The sequence below is a fragment of the Exophiala dermatitidis genome (genome assembly GCF_000230625.1).
Source record: "Exophiala dermatitidis NIH/UT8656 unplaced genomic scaffold supercont1.1, whole genome shotgun sequence".
Lineage (NCBI taxonomy): Eukaryota > Fungi > Ascomycota > Eurotiomycetes > Chaetothyriales > Herpotrichiellaceae > Exophiala > Exophiala dermatitidis.
The window spans coordinates 90,279-108,109 of NW_008751646.1; the positions used below are offsets into that span (position 1 = coordinate 90,279).

At 52.3% G+C, this 17,831-nt stretch overlaps 8 protein-coding genes across 8 annotated transcripts; 6 read left to right on the forward strand and 2 right to left on the reverse strand.

Moving 5' to 3' along the window:
* Positions 1–90: 90 nt before the first annotated feature.
* HMPREF1120_00033 (solute carrier family 12 member 2) lies at positions 91–4,142 on the forward strand (the record flags this gene model as incomplete). Its single annotated transcript, XM_009154019.1, has 2 exons — positions 91–1,676; positions 1,724–4,142. The coding sequence occupies 2 exons, from the start codon at positions 91–93 to the stop codon at positions 4,140–4,142; spliced, it is 4,005 nt and encodes a 1,334-aa protein (XP_009152267.1).
* Positions 4,143–4,153: 11 nt separating this feature from the next.
* On the reverse strand, positions 4,154–5,112 carry HMPREF1120_00034 (30S ribosomal protein S13). The gene is made up of 3 exons (XM_009154020.1): positions 4,962–5,112; positions 4,856–4,900; positions 4,154–4,787 (listed from the first exon to the last, which is right to left on the reverse strand). Exons 1-3 carry the CDS (start codon positions 4,962–4,964, stop codon positions 4,479–4,481), a joined length of 357 nt encoding a protein of 118 aa, XP_009152268.1. The 5' UTR covers positions 4,965–5,112; the 3' UTR covers positions 4,154–4,478.
* Positions 5,113–5,327: 215 nt separating this feature from the next.
* Positions 5,328–6,059, forward strand: HMPREF1120_00035 (peptidyl-prolyl cis-trans isomerase B; the record flags this gene model as incomplete). Its single annotated transcript, XM_009154021.1, has 3 exons — positions 5,328–5,516; positions 5,573–5,838; positions 5,888–6,059. 3 exons carry the CDS (start codon positions 5,328–5,330, stop codon positions 6,057–6,059), a joined length of 627 nt encoding a protein of 208 aa, XP_009152269.1.
* Positions 6,060–6,099: 40 nt separating this feature from the next.
* On the forward strand, positions 6,100–6,369 carry HMPREF1120_00036 (uncharacterized protein; the record flags this gene model as incomplete). The annotated part of the gene is made up of 1 exon (XM_009154022.1): positions 6,100–6,369. The coding sequence occupies one exon, from the start codon at positions 6,100–6,102 to the stop codon at positions 6,367–6,369; it is 270 nt and encodes an 89-aa protein (XP_009152270.1).
* A 677-nt stretch (positions 6,370–7,046) lies between these two features.
* Positions 7,047–9,446, forward strand: HMPREF1120_00037 (ATP-dependent RNA helicase ded1; the record flags this gene model as incomplete). The annotated part of the gene is made up of 3 exons (XM_009154023.1): positions 7,047–7,135; positions 7,309–8,836; positions 8,959–9,446. Exons 2-3 carry the CDS (start codon positions 7,339–7,341, stop codon positions 9,444–9,446), a joined length of 1,986 nt encoding a protein of 661 aa, XP_009152271.1. The 5' UTR covers positions 7,047–7,135; positions 7,309–7,338.
* Positions 9,447–11,702: 2,256 nt separating this feature from the next.
* HMPREF1120_00038 (aryl-alcohol dehydrogenase AAD14) lies at positions 11,703–13,201 on the forward strand (the record flags this gene model as incomplete). The annotated part of the gene is made up of 5 exons (XM_009154024.1): positions 11,703–11,837; positions 11,961–12,044; positions 12,154–12,242; positions 12,311–12,461; positions 12,524–13,201. 5 exons carry the CDS (start codon positions 11,703–11,705, stop codon positions 13,199–13,201), a joined length of 1,137 nt encoding a protein of 378 aa, XP_009152272.1.
* Positions 13,202–13,881: 680 nt separating this feature from the next.
* On the reverse strand, positions 13,882–16,239 carry HMPREF1120_00039 (uncharacterized protein). Its single transcript, XM_009154025.1, has one exon. The coding sequence runs from the start codon at positions 16,060–16,062 to the stop codon at positions 15,415–15,417; it is 648 nt and encodes a 215-aa protein (XP_009152273.1). The 5' UTR covers positions 16,063–16,239; the 3' UTR covers positions 13,882–15,414.
* Positions 16,240–16,620: 381 nt separating this feature from the next.
* On the forward strand, positions 16,621–17,824 carry HMPREF1120_00040 (branched-chain amino acid aminotransferase; the record flags this gene model as incomplete). Its single annotated transcript, XM_009154026.1, has 2 exons — positions 16,621–16,657; positions 16,719–17,824. The coding sequence occupies 2 exons, from the start codon at positions 16,621–16,623 to the stop codon at positions 17,822–17,824; spliced, it is 1,143 nt and encodes a 380-aa protein (XP_009152274.1).
* Between the last annotated feature and the right edge of the window lie 7 nt (positions 17,825–17,831).

A 17,831-nucleotide genomic window follows, 5' to 3' on the forward strand; every position in this document is an offset into this window, starting at 1 on the left:
GAGATGTCTTTTCGCCAATCGTGTGTTGGTTGTCGTTGATCCCCGGATGATGATGGATCTGTGTTTTGGGGTTCTTCAGGATAAAACATCATGGCTGGAACAGGAGCAAAGAACTGGCCGAAGTTGGGGCGAGGAACTCTTCCGCGAAGTCGTCCCACGTTCCTGACACGCACAGCCACCGATGATGCAGCCCAGCTTTTAAGGAGATCCTCGCTGCCCACTCCGCCGCTTGAGGACCGGGAGAGGCCAGTATCGCAACCTACCGCAGACAAACCTGCTACATCGAGGCCACCAACGGCAACTTCAACTGCCTCACACCATTCCGTCACGCGGACCAACAGCTCCTCGACGCACGGAGGCTATGGGACGTTTGATGGCCATCGAGATGCTCAACATCCGCCTCACCACTCCGACACAAAGTCTGCCCGGGCGCCTCAGCCAGTGGAGCACTTGCCCTCCTCTGGAGCCTACGATGGCTCAAGCAAAGCTGAGAGGGCACCTCTTCCCACGGCTGGCACAAGGTCTGGAGGAGGCAGCAGGAAGCTAGGCACTTTTTCCGGCGTCTTTGTGCCCACAAGTCTGAATGTGCTCAGTATTCTGATGTTCATTCGGTTTGGTTTCATCCTCGGTCAGAGTGGAGTGCTAGGGATGCTGGCCATGTTGGTGGCCGCCTACTTGATTGACCTTGTCACCACGTTGTCGATTTCTGCAGTGGCCTCAAATGGGGTTGTTCGAGGTGGAGGCGCTTACTATCTGATCTCAAGGTCGCTGGGCCCCGAGTTTGGCGGCGCCATTGGCCTTGTTTCCTACCTTGGATTTGTCTTCAACACAGGGATGAATGCAGTTGGTCTTGTCGATTGTTTGAACTACAACTTCGGCTCCATCTCCGGCAACTGGGCAAATACCCTTCCTGAGGGAGGTTGGTGGCAGTACCTATGGAGTACAGTCGTCGTGGTCTCGTGCGTTGCCATCTGTTTGGCTGGAAGCGCCATCTTCGCCCGTGCAAGCAACGCATTGCTGTTTATTCTCCTTGCTGCTACCTTCAGCATTCCTTTCTCTGCCCTTGTCTTGAAACCTTTTGAGATCTCGAAGCAATATACCCATTTTACCGGTTTAAGCGTCCATACTCTGAAGCAAAACCTTTTGCCTCATTTCACTCGCGGGGCTGCTGGCAGTCAGCTGCGCTCGAAGGAGGACTATCAGGATCTCTTCGGTATTCTGTTTCCCGCCACAGGAGGAATACTTGCCGGTGCAAGCATGTCCGGCGATCTCAAGAATCCAAGCAAAGCCATCCCGCGAGGTACTCTTGCTGGCCTCGGCCTCACATTTATCTCGTACGGTCTTGTTATCCTTGCCTTGGCTGCGAGCATTACTAGGGAGTCTTTCTATCAGAATGTGAATGTGATCCAAGACACCAACATCTCCGGCGGCTTGATCCTGGCAGGGGAACTGGCGACAACATTCTTCTCCGTCCTCATGGGCATCATTGGGCCAGCCAAGCAACTCCAGGCCATTGCTCGAGATAATGTTCTCCCGGGGCTGTCAATATTTAGCCAGGGATCAAGCAAAAATGATGAACCCGTCCTCGCCATCTTTTTCACCTTCGCTGTAGCGCAGGCCACGCTTCTCCTTGACATCAATCGCATCGCGTCCCTCGTTACAATGGCATATCTGATGTAAGTCTTGCCCCGAATATATATGATGCCGTCTAACCGCTCGGAAGGACTTTCTTTGCGCTCAATGTCGCAACATTCCTTCTGAAAATCGGCTCAGCCCCTAACTTTCGACCGTCCTTTCACTACTTCAACTGGTGGACTGCACTCATGGGAGCGTTACTGAGTGTCGCCAGCATGTTTTTCGTGGACGGAATCTCTGCCTCTGGGTCGATCTGTCTCCTTCTGATGTTGATCATCTTGATCCATTACACCACGCCGCCGAAGCCTTGGGGCTCCATCTCGGAGGTGCTGATCTATCACCAAGTCCGCAAATACTTGTTACGCCTCAAGAACGAGCATGTCAAATTCTGGCGGCCACAGATTCTACTCTTTGTGAATGACCCAAGGCGAGGGTACAAGCTGATCCAGTTTTGCAACTCCCTCAAGAAGGGTGCGCTCTTCATCATTGGCCACGTCATTGTCACGCAGAACTTTGGTGAGTCGGTACCGGAGGCCCGTCGCCAGCAGTCAGCCTGGAATAAATATATCGAAGTGTCAAAGATAAAAGCATTCGTCAATATTGCCATTTCGCCATCTATAGAGTGGGGCGCAAGAAATATTTTTCTGTCCGCCGGGTTGGGAGGAATGCGGCCCAACATTGTCATCTTTGGGTTCTACAATTTGCAACAATTTCGAGCCGAGCAGCCACTTGTCGATGTCCCTAGCCCTCCGCCGGAACGCAAACATGGCTCTTTGCGGAAGCGACGAACAAGCAGAAGCATTGTTAGAGGCGAGCTGCCGACGGATACCTGCTACGTGGAGAAACGGACGGATATCCAAAGTTATGTCATGGTGCTGGAGGACATGATACTCAAACTCCAAACTAACGTCGCCATTGCGGCCGGGTTCAATGACTTGGAGCTCCCAAAAGGCACAGATGAGCTAACCAAGAAATACATCGACTTATGGCCTATCCAAATGTCAGCCGAAGTCATATCTGACGCTGAAGGGGAAGGGCGAAATGTCCTTACGACCAATTTTGACACGTATACGCTCATCTTACAACTAGGTTGCATCCTGCATACCGTTCCTTCCTGGAAGAAGGCGTACAAACTCCGGGTGGCGGTATTTGTCGAGTATGAAACGGATCTGGAGGAGGAGCGGAGTCGTGTCACCACTCTCCTTGAGAACCTTCGAATCGAGGCGAAGGTGCTGGTATTCTGGCTGGCTTGTGGCACTGTCAAGTCATACAACTATGTTGTCAATGGAGAAGATGTAGATGAGGAAACTCAGGTCCAGGTCAACAAGGTCCTGGAAGATGATTTGTGGTGGCGTGAACTCCAGAGCATCCGGGGCAAGTCAAAATCCGCTGATGAGGGTGCGGTGGACGCCTTGAGTGTCGCGGACGACAGCGTCTGGCCAAGCAGCTCTTTGCAGAACAAAAGGGAGAACTCGATCATTCGGCTCGAAGGATTGCGTCGCATCCTAGCTGATCCGAAAAAGCGGCCAACCTTCGGCAATCTGTCCAGCCTCGGCCTCAGCCTTTCCATGACGACCTCTCGTCTGGATGATGACATGCTTAGTCGACATGCGTCTCACCCTAGTGATTCTGACGTCTCAAATTCGGAAACAGAAGACTCGGAAGCAGAAGAGGAGAGTGTCGAGGAGCCTGACGACACGTGGGAAGACCATGAATTCTACGAGGCAGACCGGCCTGATGAAGAAACGGATGTCCAGCAGCCATCCTCCGCAGACCGAAATGCTCCTCCTAAGGCTGTGACTCTGTCAAGAAAAAGTAGTCGAACAAGCTCCAAGAGATCGAGTCGCAAAGCCAGAAAAGACGCGCATAGGAGAGAAGAAATGCGCGCTCCCTCTGAGCCTTTGATCCGGCTTGAGGAAGACCTCAACAGCTCAGAAGCAGAGCAAAGCCGGGGCCGAGCCACTCAATCCACTGCCATTAAAGCTCCGGCTAGCGCACCGACCTCACCACACCAAGGTCTAGAGGTGGCTTCTTCACAGCGACCCCGAACGCCATCGCCAAATTTCACATGTGAACCAGTACCTGTGGCAAAGGTGGCTAGCGAAGAAGGAGCTGGGCCATCCATCATGTTTGCATCGGACCCTCATCCACGACGACAAAAGGCGGAGGAACCGCCGGCTTCCGGAGGGCGATCGATATATCAGCGGGCTAAGGATGACAGCAGCCCTTCCAAGCCCGCCTCAGGATATCCCACAGCTGCCGCCACACCTCTTTCGTTCAACGACCTCCCCAGCCGAGCACAACACCTTATCCTGAATGATTTGATGCTACAGAACAGCGATGACACCGCCGTCATATTCACGACATTGCCAGCCCCAGTTGAGGGAACGTATAGAAGCGAGACCGACAGTCTCCGATATATCAGCGATTTGGAGGTCTTGGTCGGCGGGTTGCCCCCAACGCTGCTCGTGCATAGTAACAGCATGACCGTCACGACTAATCTTTGAGCAATACAGCATGTATATGAAATAGACGTTTGTTTATATCTGGAGTGCTCTGATTTTTCTGCCGTACTCTACATTCGAGATTGAAACAAAGACAGAATATAGATCCTTATTGCCAGATGGTCCTCTCAGAGGCCCATCACGAACAATACATTTGTTCCGAATATGCGAAGCACTGTTGAGCAGAATCCCAACGCCTGTTGCAATGCAAGTACTCTTCAAAGGACGGTACAAAGCCGCACCACCCACAGTCCCAATCATGTTGATACCCATTTTTGGTGCCATTTCTCGATACGCCATAGTAAAGATCACCCCTGACAAAATGAAGGACAACAGGTCCTAGAACCTTTCCACCCGGTTCAGTTTTCTTGCAGTCTTGACCTGGCTTCGGGTATTCTGGCCCCGAACCGGCAGGTTCATGGCATGACGTCGCCCTCGGTATGTTCCCGTATCTCGGAGTCGTTGAATATCTTGCTGAATCTGGCGGCGTAGGTGGTTTTCAAGCTTCATCGAGTCAAGGTGCGCCGTAAGGTCGAGCACTTGGGTTTGTGTGAGTTCGCCGACTTTCATCGTATCGTGCAGGTGGAAGCGGGCCATAATGCGCTGGCGGGTAAACGGGCCGATGCCAAAGAAGGTTTCCAGAGAGCGCTATGAGATACATGTTAGAGTCACTGCGCGAATTAAAGCCAACAACCGGGAAGAGTAAGTATATGTACCCAGACGAATCGGTGCTCGGGGAAGTTGACCCCCAGAATAAAGACCTGTCGCAGACACTGTCAGCCTCCCACATACGGCAGATATTAAGTTAAATTTGTGGCTCACCATTGTGCTGGTCCTCTTTGGCCTCTAGAAATGTTTAAAAGATGGGTTCGGGCACCGCAACCAGTACAATACCTGACTCGCTCTCAGTGGGGGACACGAGAGTAGAGGTTTGAAACTCCTGCGCTGCGGAGCGGAAGTATGCTTGGCAGGCTTAGTAAGGGCGGGTGCAAGGCTGAGTGCAGCCTTGGGGGAGCCAACGGGGGAGTACTCAGCTAATGGGGCACTTCCAACCCCCCTTGCATTGGTGCGGGCTGGAATCAACAACCTGTCCTCCGCTTTTGCTACGACCCTACCTACGGTACACCATCTATTCTTCCCCACGACCCTCAATCTTTCTCTAAGCCGTCTGTGTCGATGATCTTCGATATGGCTAATTTACAGCGTATCCTCATCTCGTTGATGGTCTTGTTGACCGCAACCTTTCTTTTCATGGGTCAGACTGCGGAGGCCGCCAAAGGCCCAAAGATCACGCATAAAGTTTATTTCGACATTGAACACGGTGACGAGCCTCTAGGCCGAATCGTCCTAGGCTTGTATGGCAAGACTGTTCCCAAGGTATGCTTGGTCCTCCTTGGCCAAATCCTGAGCTAACAAGTATACTCTCAACGCAGACCGCTGAGAACTTCCGAGCACTAGCAACTGGCGAGAAGGGCTTTGGCTATGAGGGGTCAACCTTCCACCGCGTGATCAAGAACTTCATGATCCAGGGTGGTGACTTTACCAGAGGAGATGGCACTGGTGGCAAGTCGATCTATGGGGACAAGTTCCCGGACGAGAACTTCAAGATCAAGCACACCAAGAAGGGTCTTTTGAGCATGGCCAACGCCGGTAAAGATACCAACGGCTCGCAGTTCTTCATCACAACAGCCATCACCAAGTATGCTTTGTCCTGGCATTATGTGGGTGCAATCACTAACAGTGCCTAGTTGGCTTGATGGTCGCCATGTCGTATTTGGAGAAGTCCTCGAGGGCTACGACGTCGTCGAAAAGATCGAAAACGTCCCCAAGGGCTCCGGTGACAAACCCGCCAAACCTGTCAAGATCGTGAAGAGCGGAGAGCTCGAAGTGCCACCGGAAGGTATCCACGCCGAGCTATAGATTTGAGGGCGGGTATCGCAGAACATCATACTGAGACCATATGACAGAACCCCTTGCCTCAGACGGGAACACCTACAATGATGACGAGGACGATCATGGGGCCAAGCTGCCTGAGACAGAGCTAGGCTCGCCGGCCAAAGATGTTCCTGCAGCAGCAGACGCGACTACACCAGCAGAGACCATGATTACCCAAGCATATTTGCAGAAGGCAGTCTTCTTCCTCGTGTTGCTGGGTGTGGCTTTCTTCCTGATACGACGACGAAGGTTGGGTTCCAACTACGATAAACTGGACGAGAAAAGTGTAGTTTAAGATAGACGCTCGATGAAACAACTAAATGATTCTTCCAAGGCCCAGCCTTGCGTATAACGTCAGTGGCAAGATATACTGTCATGAGCCATGACCAATCGTCTAATCCGGGGAACGTAAGATCGACCTACTTCTTCCGGGACCTAGATTCGCCTACGGATCACATCTGAAGAATCTGTACACTGTAGCCTGCTGGCGAGGCGGAGTGCGGGAGTTGTTCGCCACCAAAAATCCCACCTGCAACTTTCACCGTGTTAAGCTTATCTAAGCCTAGGGCCCAGGGTCTAGCTGTCATAGGCCAAGACCAGTACTAATTTGCACTAGCGTGTAACAGTCATCGCTGCTAGTGGCCGCAAGCCTTCTGGGCTCTGCAGGGTTCTAGCGCCTGCGCTCTGCCAGCGTGTACTAGTATCTCGCCGCCCAAGAGAAAAAGTCCTGGCGCAGGCTGCGCCTTTTAAAAAGTCTTTTCCCTTTTCTTCAACACTCTACATTTTGCCCATCTCACCACAACCACGACTGACAATCAACACAGTCCTTTTTCTTCATTCTGCCTTTCGTTTCACTTTCGGATAGACTTGGAGAGGCGTTCTGTGTCTCTCTTCTATCTGCGGACACGAAAGCAACTTCGCAGACAATTGAAAATTTAACGCACCACAAAACCTCACCTTTCAGTCACCTCTCCTCTCAGCCTTACGTGACTTGAAAAAAGGCTTAATCATACCATTCAAGCCAACAAAGCATCGAACAACGTTCGGAAATTCATCAAACTGTACGTTCCATCACATCCGCCACCTATTTCCCTCACTGAGATTTGGTTCACCGTTCAACCGATCTGCCTTTGCATTGCGCCAGGCTTTTCTCGAACGTTCGCCTCTTCAACTTGATTCCCTTTTCACTTTCTCATTCCTACTTGAACGCTTTTACTGACATTACTTGTTTCAGCAATCTCAGAAGTCCACACTACTCTTCAACATGGCTGATTCTCTAAACATGAACGGTCTTACCTTGAACGAATCCAAGCACGCACCCCAGGGTCCGATGACTGGTCGTTCGGCCTACATCCCTCCTCACCTTCGCGGCCAGCCAGGTTCTCGTGGACCCCCGGTGGCGGTCATGGATGGAGCTGGTCCTCGTCCTGCGAACGGTCCACCTGCGACACAAGGCTTGAACGGCAGCGCATGGGCAAACAACACCAACAGCAACGGCGGCTGGGCAAACGCTCCTGCTCCTGCACCTCAATCCAACGGCTGGTCCGGCCATGGGAATCCTCGTCCTTTCAACCCCAATGCCTACGGTGCTCCTGGTGGCGGTTACGGCGGTAATGCAGCTCGTGGCTCTGGCGATGGACAATGGAAAGACGGTCAACACATCCCCGGTCCTGCCAATCCCAAGATCGAACGCGAATTGTTCGGGGCTCCCAACGAAACCAAGGGTCAGGGCACGGGCATCAATTTTGCCAACTACGATGACATCCCTGTCGAGGCTAGCGGCCAAAACGTCCCTGAACCTGTCAACGCCTTCACCAACCCGCCTCTTGATGACCATTTGCTCAGCAACATCAAGCTCGCAGGCTACAGCAATCCCACTCCTGTGCAGAAGTACTCTATCCCCATTGTCATGGGTGGACGAGACCTCATGGCTTGTGCTCAAACCGGCTCTGGCAAGACTGGAGGTTTCTTGTTCCCAATCCTGTCTCAGGCATTCCAGCATGGTCCTTCTGCCACACCTGCCTCGGGTGGTGGTTATCGTCAGCGAAAGGCCTTCCCTACTTCCCTGATCTTGGCTCCTACTCGTGAGCTTGTTTCTCAGATCTACGATGAGGCCCGCAAATTCGCCTACCGTTCCTGGGTTCGACCCTGCGTCGTCTACGGTGGTGCCGACATCGGTACTCAACTTCGTTCCATTGAACGCGGTTGCGATTTGCTTGTTGCCACTCCCGGTCGTCTGGTCGATCTCATTGAGCGAGGCCGCATCTCGCTTGCTAACATCAAGTACTTGGTTCTCGACGAGGCCGACCGTATGCTTGACATGGGTTTCGAACCTCAGATCCGCCGCATTGTCGAGGGTGAAGACATGCCTACTGTTCAGAACCGCCAAACTCTCATGTTCTCGGCCACCTTCCCCCGCGACATCCAGATGCTGGCTCGCGACTTCTTGAAGGACTATGTCTTCTTGTCTGTCGGACGTGTTGGTTCCACCTCCGAGAACATCACCCAGAAAGTGGAGTATGTTGAGGACCAAGACAAGCGTTCCGTCTTGCTCGACATCCTACATAGCCACAATGGCGGTCTTACCCTTATCTTCGTCGAAACCAAGCGCATGGCCGACACCCTGTCCGACTTCCTCATCAACCAAGGTTTCCCGGCCACCGCCATCCATGGTGACCGCACCCAACGCGAGCGTGAGCGAGCATTGGAATTCTTCCGCAACGGCCGATGCCCGATCATGGTGGCTACTGCTGTAGCAGCCCGTAAGTCTTTCCCTTCTCAATCCGCAACCCCCCCCCCTCTCTCTCTCTTTGCGGGACATCCTGATTTTCCTTTCCACTCCCTCCTTTGAACACCTTACTGACATCAAACTTCATTTCCTTAGGTGGACTTGACATACCGAATGTGCTACATGTTATCAATTACGACCTTCCCACCGACATCGACGACTATGTGCACCGCATTGGTCGTACCGGACGTGCTGGAAACACCGGTATTGCAACTGCCTTTTTCAACCGTGGCAACCGTGGCATCGTGCGCGATCTCCTTGAACTTCTAAAGGAAGCTCACCAGGAAGTCCCTGGCTTCTTGGAGAACATTGCTCGTGAGAGCTCTGGCTTCGGTGGTGGCCGTGGCGGTCGTGGCCGTGGAGGTGGCGGTCGTGGTGCTTCTGCCACACGTGACATGCGTCGCATGGGCGGAGGCGCAGGCGGTGCTCCTTCTTATGGTGGTGGCTTTGGCGGCGGCTATGGCGGCAGTGCTGGTGGCTATGGTGGGGCACCATACGGCGGCAGCGGTGGGGCTTACGGCGGCGGTTATGGCAGCTACGGCAACCCAAGCGGTGGTGCCAGCGGTCCTTCCTCCTGGTGGTAGACGACTAGTCGACGTCTCTCACCGTCCGGCGGCCACTTTATTTTGTTTTTTCCAGCATCAGTTTCGATTTTGTTTCTTTCGAATCGCGCTCTGAAGAGTGCCCGAGGGCTTGAAAAAAGGCATCCAAGCAGACTCGATCCTTCTCATGGGTTTGCTCCCTTTTACGACGACGACACCGGGAGCTTTCCTTTTTTTTCCGAGGACCATTATCGGGCACAGCATGATACATGATAGATAGCGTTGGCTTTTCCGATCGATTTCCAGATACCCCCTGAGCATGTCGAACTTTTCCTCATGTGGACAGAGGACGGATGATGTGTGCCATGGATTCCAGACACATCACGGCGTCAGTTTGCAACGAAAGAGAGCGAGGAGACGTGAGCAACAGAATTTCACGACACGGATCATGAAACTTCGTGATGAGGCCGATGGAGGCTTTGTGACGAGACAATGGCGGCTTCACCACCAAAAGTTATCTTGCGGGTTGCTCTCTCTCTCTTTTTCGAACGATGGGACATGATGATCAAATAGACTTTCGACATGAACGATCAAGCGAGCTTTGGGAGGCCGGTGGGACGGGAGATGGGAGGATCTGGATCTGAGTTGCACAGGATCTATGTCTTCCGGATGATTCCCGCACGGCCTCCAGGAGCTCTTTTACAAGACCCGAGGAAAGGTCTTCGCTGGCTGCGTTAGATCAGGCTTGCCAGGCCACATAAGTTAGCAAATGCAAAAAAGTTTTGATTGCAGATATCATTTTGTTTCTTGTTCCTCCATCTCCCTGCTTGTACCTAGTTGGCCATGTGAAGGTGATTTGGCTACGATGATGGCTGGACTGAACCAGCTGTATCATGAAGATGTGGACTGGTGATACGTCTATGATGTTCAGTCGTTGCCCAGGTCCACGGTCGCACAAGAGTGCGCCTCAAGGGATTACGATTCAAAGGAGTTGTGCTTGGTTTGTGTAAAATTCGCGGAACTGTCCTTGATCTTCTTGTTACGACGAGGGTGCCCACTGGTAGCACTGGGTACTACAAAGTAGATTGCATTGCATTGAACGTTCTCGAGACCCTCGTGCCCAACCTGGACTAGCGTTTTGTAGGTGTAAATAAGCCCAAGAGACCGCCGGTGCCATGGTACTCATCAGGCTGATGGGTCAGGAAGCAACAGGAGTGCTCTACTGTATTCAACCAGAGTAGATACCTTCTTGGACAAGAGGTACTAGTAGTCTACAACTTACAAAGATCCGCTCTAACGTACGTAAGGGCTTCAAGTTGCCATACATGTTCGTAGGAGTGGTGATAAGGCATATGGCACTGTATGACGACCAGGCCGGACATGCCAACTTGAACATCGTTCGTTGCAGAGCTGGCCAATGCCAGTGGCTGCTGGTCGACCAGGATGTCGAAACGATCTCCCTATATGCCACTGCAGGGCAGATCGTAGGATACAATATTGTACAACAAACGTACTTCGCACGATTCCGAGCCTTTTGTCAGGCGTGAAAGACCCTGAAGCAGCCACAAGACAAGCCAATAACCCATTTGGGTTGGAATGAGGCCACTAGATACTGTACAATGTACTACAATGTACTAGTCATCGGCCGTAACCGGGTACAAGCCACGGACTTTACCTCCATTACAAATGTACCAAACAATCCATGCGAACTCGGCCGATCAAGGACGAACTTGAGGACCCAGATCCAAGCTTACTATTAGCCAGGCACAGGCACAGGCACAGCCTGAGGCATACGAAAGAGATGGAAACACAAACAGCCCACACGTCTATATGGGTCTTGGTCCACTCTGCCCTCGAAACACACGTCCACCTCTACGATTCCACTGCCTTCTTCATCATTGCCCCCCACCTCTAACGATTGTCGTTGTGGAGGAGGAGCAGGGCCATTTCCTGTTGCCTTCGGAGCTAAGCTTGTCTGCGAACATTCTCCACGCCAGCCCCTAAGCCTTTGGTTTCTGAGGAGATGCAAGACGAAGGGGATCGTGGATTCCACAGTGGTGGTGTGAAGATGTCGGGTCAGAAAATGACCGGGAACGATTCGAGGAATTTCCAAACTCCATCGGACCCGGAGTGTAAGAGAGGGATGATGTATAAAAGGGCACGGTGGTTCCTCTGCACAGCCTTTCTTCCATCTGCGAGTAACAACAATCAGCATCAGTGAGAGAGCGAGAAATATAGGTACTAATACTACCACCATTACCACATTCACCTCCAAACGACCAAACTCTTCCTGCGACAATGACCGACATCTTCCAACCGGCGCCTGAGCCACCCACTGAGCTGGGCAGGTATCGGGTGCTGTCGAAAACTGCCGGTATCAGAGTATCGCCTTTGTGCCTTGGAGGCATGTCCCTGGGTGATGCGTGGTCTGAAGTGAGTTCCAGCCAATCCGCTTCTCGTGCTTCCCACTTTGTGGTCGATGACCGAGCGGTGGAACCTGACGGGCTTTGTGGGTTCTATAATCACTGACATTGTGACACCGTTGTGTCTTCTTAGTTCTTGGGGAGCCAATCCAAAGAGAACGCCTTCAAGCTGCTCGATGCATTTGTCGAAGCCGGAGGCAACTTTATTGACACTGCTGTAAGTGAAGCTCGAGTGTATTTCGCCTGTCCGCAGAGGCCTCTACCCACTCCGGCATTCTCAGGACCTCACCTGCTGTTGCTGTGGTGCTGACACCCCTTGGCTATAGAACAACTACCAAAACGAGCAATCCGAGCAATGGATTGGAGAATGGATGGCAGCAAGGAAGAACCGTGATCTGATGGTGATCGCAACCAAGTCAGTATCTCCATTTTGTCCAAATCCATCTTCCAATTCTGAGCTCTAAACTGACCACCATCAACCAGATATACGACTCTTTACCGCAGCTACGACCTAGGCAAAGGCAAGACGGTCAACTACTCAGGGAACCACCGAAAGTCTCTCCATACGTCAGTCCGGGACTCGCTGAGGAAACTCCAAACCGACTACATTGACATATTGTACCTCCACTGGTGGGTGAGTATTTGCCGGCCGACGTTCCTGTTCCCGAGACGTCTTTCTCTAACATCCGAGGTTAGGACTACACGACATCGATTGAGGAGGTCATGGACAGCCTGGACATCCTAGTCAAGCAGGGCAAAGTCCTGTACTTGGGAATATCGGACACTCCGGCGTGGGTGGTAGCGGCAGCGAACACATACGCCACGACGCACGGCAAGACCCCCTTCAGCATATATCAAGGCCGTTGGAACGTGCTCCTGCGCGATTTGGAGCGTGATATTATTCCGATGGCGCGCCATTTCGGCATGGCTCTGGCGCCTTGGGACGTGATCGGCGGCGGCAAGTTCCAGTCCAAGAAGCAGATTGAACAACGCAAACAGCAAGGCGAGGGTCTACGAAAGCTCCTCGGCCCGGGGGAACAGACTCCCGACGAAGAGAAGATAAGCGCCGCGCTCGAAAAGGTTGCGAAGGAGCACGGTGTCGAGAGTCTATCGGCCGTCGCGATCGCGTACGTGATGCACAAGGCGCCTAATGTCTTCCCCATCGTCGGCGGCCGCAAGATCGAACACTTGCAAGACAATATCAAGGCGTTGAGCATTAAGCTCACTGATGAGCAGATTGCGTTCCTTGAGAGCGTCAAGCCGTTCGACCCTGGCTTTCCTGTCAATATGATCGGTGAGAATCCGAGGTACACGGGTAAAAGCCAGCCTGCTCTCGATGGCACTGCGAAGATTGCCTGGGTCAAGGAGCAGTAGTATACATCAGGGTGTTGTCTGCAGTGGTGGGAAGATGGAGAAATATGCCATGCTTGCGGGCTTAGAGCCGCGGTTGTGTGACGCAAAATAAGCCTCTCAATCCAGCTTTAGATCGCAGGGCCGTTGGGAATCATATGGCAGTATCTAGTCTAGTTCTGGACAGAAAAGCAACCAGCTTTTTCAAGTTCCATGCTGGAGATCAAAGCTCGAAAATGGTTCAATATTCTTATATGTCTGATCATGCAATATACCACTTACAGATTATGGGAAAGCACAACAAGCAACATTGCATTCTGTAGGGCGTTCACTTGTGTGCCAGCAAGGCTGTACCAGAATGGGGAGAGTTCACAACATACTAGGTACCTACTTTACATTCAAGTTGTTGGTTGACGTCCCCCTGCAGCAAGACTGTAATCTATGGATTGGTTTTCATTTCCTCGTTCTTGACGTTGTCTCCGTTCGACGTGCACTACCTGGGTAGGTAATATCAATCGTCTTTTGTAGGGGGTTCACGACGAAGGACCCCGGAACCCCTGGAAATAATAATATGTAGTTGTGGATACCACAACTATCCTCCCTCTGTCCCCCCAACAACAACACATCAAAATCGATGCTTTACGCTTCATTAGGCGGAACAGAAAAAAATGCGTTGGAAGATGATTGTTTACCGCTCGAGTCTGCCGGGATCATCAAAAGATATTGACGACAACTTTCGAGGTTGGGAGCTGTCCTCTTGATTGGCGTACATTGACTATCTGGTTATACTGCATTTCCAACTACATGCCCCGGACCCACACTCCAGACGACATGATCAGTTGGAAGGAATGGATACAGATACACATGTAGAACGACGAGCTGACCTGGGTACCTGCAAATACAAAGTACTACTCCTACCAGTCGCCCATCGCTTGGTACAGCGCATTGATACCGCGTTTTAGTATAGGCAACCTTCCCGGTCGAGAAACAAAATCGTAGCTATACCCTGCAGGTCCAGAACAAGACAGTCTGTCTGCCATAGTAAAAGCCCCTCGAAAGCAACCACCAGAAGCTTACGCCGAAACTGGCTTTGTTCGCTTCCCTATTCTTCCGCCTTTGTTCGTTCATCGACATGCCCATGAGGGAGTTGTTCCATAGACTGCAATCTGAGAACAAGTGATGGAGATGGAACAAAGGGTGATGCCAATCTCATTGTCGACTGCTAAATATGGGCTGTGACAAAAGTGACTCTCAGTCAATTCGATTTACTTGAATGAACGAGAAAATCTTTTCAAGATGGCCATTTGGCTTTGCACATCAGATCTGAGCTTCAATGAAACATCAATCGTGACAGCACTCAAGCCTCCATCCATTCACACATACAGTGGTGAAGAAGCAACCAACGAAACTCGATAGATTTGCATAATCGAGTGCCGAGGTAGGCATACCTCCTCGATTGCGCTGCCTTTGCACCCTTTTATAGATCTCTCCCAGACATACCAGAGAGCCTCGCCTCTTTTTGATCATTCGAATCCAATCCTTCGCGGCTGTTGCCCAAGGAGCAATGTGCACAACCAGGCGATATTTCTTTCTGTGCTGCCATCCAGCAACACACCGGTTTCGCAACACTGTCTGTGCAGACCCCGACGTAAGGGGATGTGTCGTCCATGATTACAATGTATATCTGAGACAGCCGTGCAAAAAGTGCGCCAACCAGGGATGGCCGGCCACGTGTACCGCAGGAGCAGAGCAACCATTCGCCTTTGACGACACTTGGTATATCCCTAGCAGATGCTTCGTCGACGTCGGATTTCGCACTCTAAACCCTTTCGCCAGCAATGATGGTGGTGCCGCAGTATCCACATTACCTTTACCAATCGAGCCATCGGCCGAGCAGCCCATAAGACCAGCAGAGCAAGGAATTACACCACCAGAGCCTCCCTCGCGCCGTTCGCGGAGGTTACGCGAAATGATGATTCAGAGACTAGCCATGAGGAGACTGGCGGACTGTTGTGCCAAAGAAACTCGCGCCGGAGCATATGAAGCAGTTCGGATCGAGAGCCGGGATCATCGCAACCACGGCACGCTACCAGGAAATAGGTGTGATTCCCGGCTGTGAGTCCTGTTACCGGAACAGGAATTTTGGAGGGCAATGGTGACTTTTTGGCAAGGGGAGCCGAGGGAGCTGTGTATATATCATCGAGGGAAGCGTGAAATAAAGAAAAGCATCATCTTCCTCACCCTCCTCTGGTTTCTCCTTCCACCTCGATTTCAACGGGTTCGTGCTTCAGAGGCTTGCCTTGGGCAATGCTGCTGCTTTGTGCTCCCGCCGCCTTCATGGCTTCCTTCTCGTCATCGGCACAGCCGCAATCATAAAAGTCTCCAATGTTGGCGCAGTCGAATATGGGCTTTCCTTTTCTCTCATTGACCAGATTATGCACGAAGCACGCCCATGCCGCGGCACTAGATCGCGACGATGTTTGAGGCGGGTATTTCTTGAGGATCTGTTGAAAGTGCTCGGCGCACTCTCCGCATGGATAGAGCCGGGCGAATAGATAGATGTAATCTTTGAGAGCGTCACTTTCCTCCTTGCTGGGTTTGTCGGGGAACCTCGCCATCGTGGTATGGAGAACCTTCCATGCCGCCCGTCCCAGCTCTGCTTTCAGTGTTTCATTTCCTAACTTTCCCATCACTGGCTCCCCGGCAACCACTTTCGGACTGGCAACGGGGATGTCCTCGGCGTTGGTCTTGAACAAAGGTTTAAATTGATCGGCGTGCGATAGAGCAGTCATGGGCCGGGGGTGGTCACTCGTCCATACAACGTACCAGACGAAGAGGGCAAAGGCAGAGACGACCACCATAATCGGGGGCGGTGCTCGAGGCATGGCGGCTGTATGGAGGTGGTAGTTAGGAAGATGATTCGGTATAGAGTGACGAGTCAGGTCGGTAGAGGGAATCACATTGATATACGGGACGGATGGCTGAAATTAAGATAAATAAGGAGTCGATCTGGTGATCAGGAGATTGTATGGACCGTACCATATCAAAATGCAGCAGTAACATGATCATGTCCAGGGTGAGATATTAGTAGAGGACTTTTGCCAGTGCCACTGGAACCCCGAACTTCCAAAAGCGGCGGCCAGCATCCACCTCAAACGGACGCTGACTCAGCCTGCATTGCTCCTCCGATCTCGCTCAGGGCAGAGAAAAAGTATTTGGCGGACCGGCCAATCGGAGGTGGACAAAGTAAGCCCTCGAAGAACCTGACTACTACTAACTACCCCGGAATTGGCATTGCGACTTGTGCCGCGACGACTCAATACTGCTTATGACTCTACAGTATTAAAATACCATAGCTTGATTGAACCAACAAGGAACTCCAAAAAGAACTCAGGATTAGAGGTCGCGGAGTAGAAAGGGTATACAAATCGTGGATCGTCAGTATGGCTCCTTTTCCACCTCCCCCAGTCAGCACGATCGGTGAGTGACATGAAACTTCCAGTCCACCTTTTCTGCAATTTGTCTAACCATGATCTTACAGACTGGAGCAACGTCGGCTTCAAGGTTCGTGAAGTAAATGGACACATTGAGTGTACGTTCCGGCATTCCTCGCCGAATCCATCATGGAGCAAACCACGCTTTGTGACCTCTCCACATCTGTCCATCCACGGCATGGCACCCGGGCTGAACTACGGCGTTCAATGCTACGAGGGCATGAAAGCCTTCCGGCAGCCAGACGGCAGCATCAGCATTTTCCGCCCCGACCGGAACGCCAAGCGCATGCAGCGGTCGGCCGAGTTCATCTGCATCCCACCTGTTCCCGAGGAGCTGTTCATCGAATGCGTGAACCTGGCGGTGGCCATGAACGCCGAGTTCGTTCCACCGCACGAGACCGGGGCGGCCATGTACATACGCCCGCTGTTGTTTGGATCCAGTGCCCAGCTTGGTCTGAACCCGACGGACGAGTACACGTTTGTGGTGTTTGTGATGCCCACGGGTGTCTACCATGGCGTCCACGCCGTTGACGCCCTCATTCTCGAGGACTTTGATCGCTCCGCCCCTGAAGGAACCGGGAGCGTCAAACTCGGCGGCAACTATGCCCCTGTCCTGCGCCACAGCGAGAAGGCTCGTCAGGCCGGCTACGGAATCACCTTGCACCTAGACAGCAAGACGCGCACTGAAATCGACGAGTTCTCGACGTCCGGGTTCATCGGCGTCCGCAAGGATGGCGACAAAACCACCGTTGCTGTTCCGGACAGCAAGAACGTCATTGAGTCCGTCACGTCTGAGTCCGCCTGTCAGATCGCCAGGGATGTGTTTGGTTACACCGTGGAGAAGCGCCCCATCAAGTATGGGGAACTGTCCGAGTTCAAGGAGGTCATGGCTGCAGGGACCGCCGCCTCGCTCGTGCCCATCAAGAGCATCACGATGAAGTCGCGTGGCGACAAGTTCGAGTATCCTGTGAATGAGAAGTTGGACCCGGGTCCAGTGTGCTCCCAGCTGTTGACCACGCTGAAAGGCATCCAACAGGGCAAGGTTAAAGATCAGTTTGGCTGGAACTTCACCGTCACCGAACCCCCAGCAGAGTTTGTCAAAGCCGCAAGCAATGGCGGCGTCGATGACGGGGCTGTGGACCAGTTTCCGTGATAAGCAG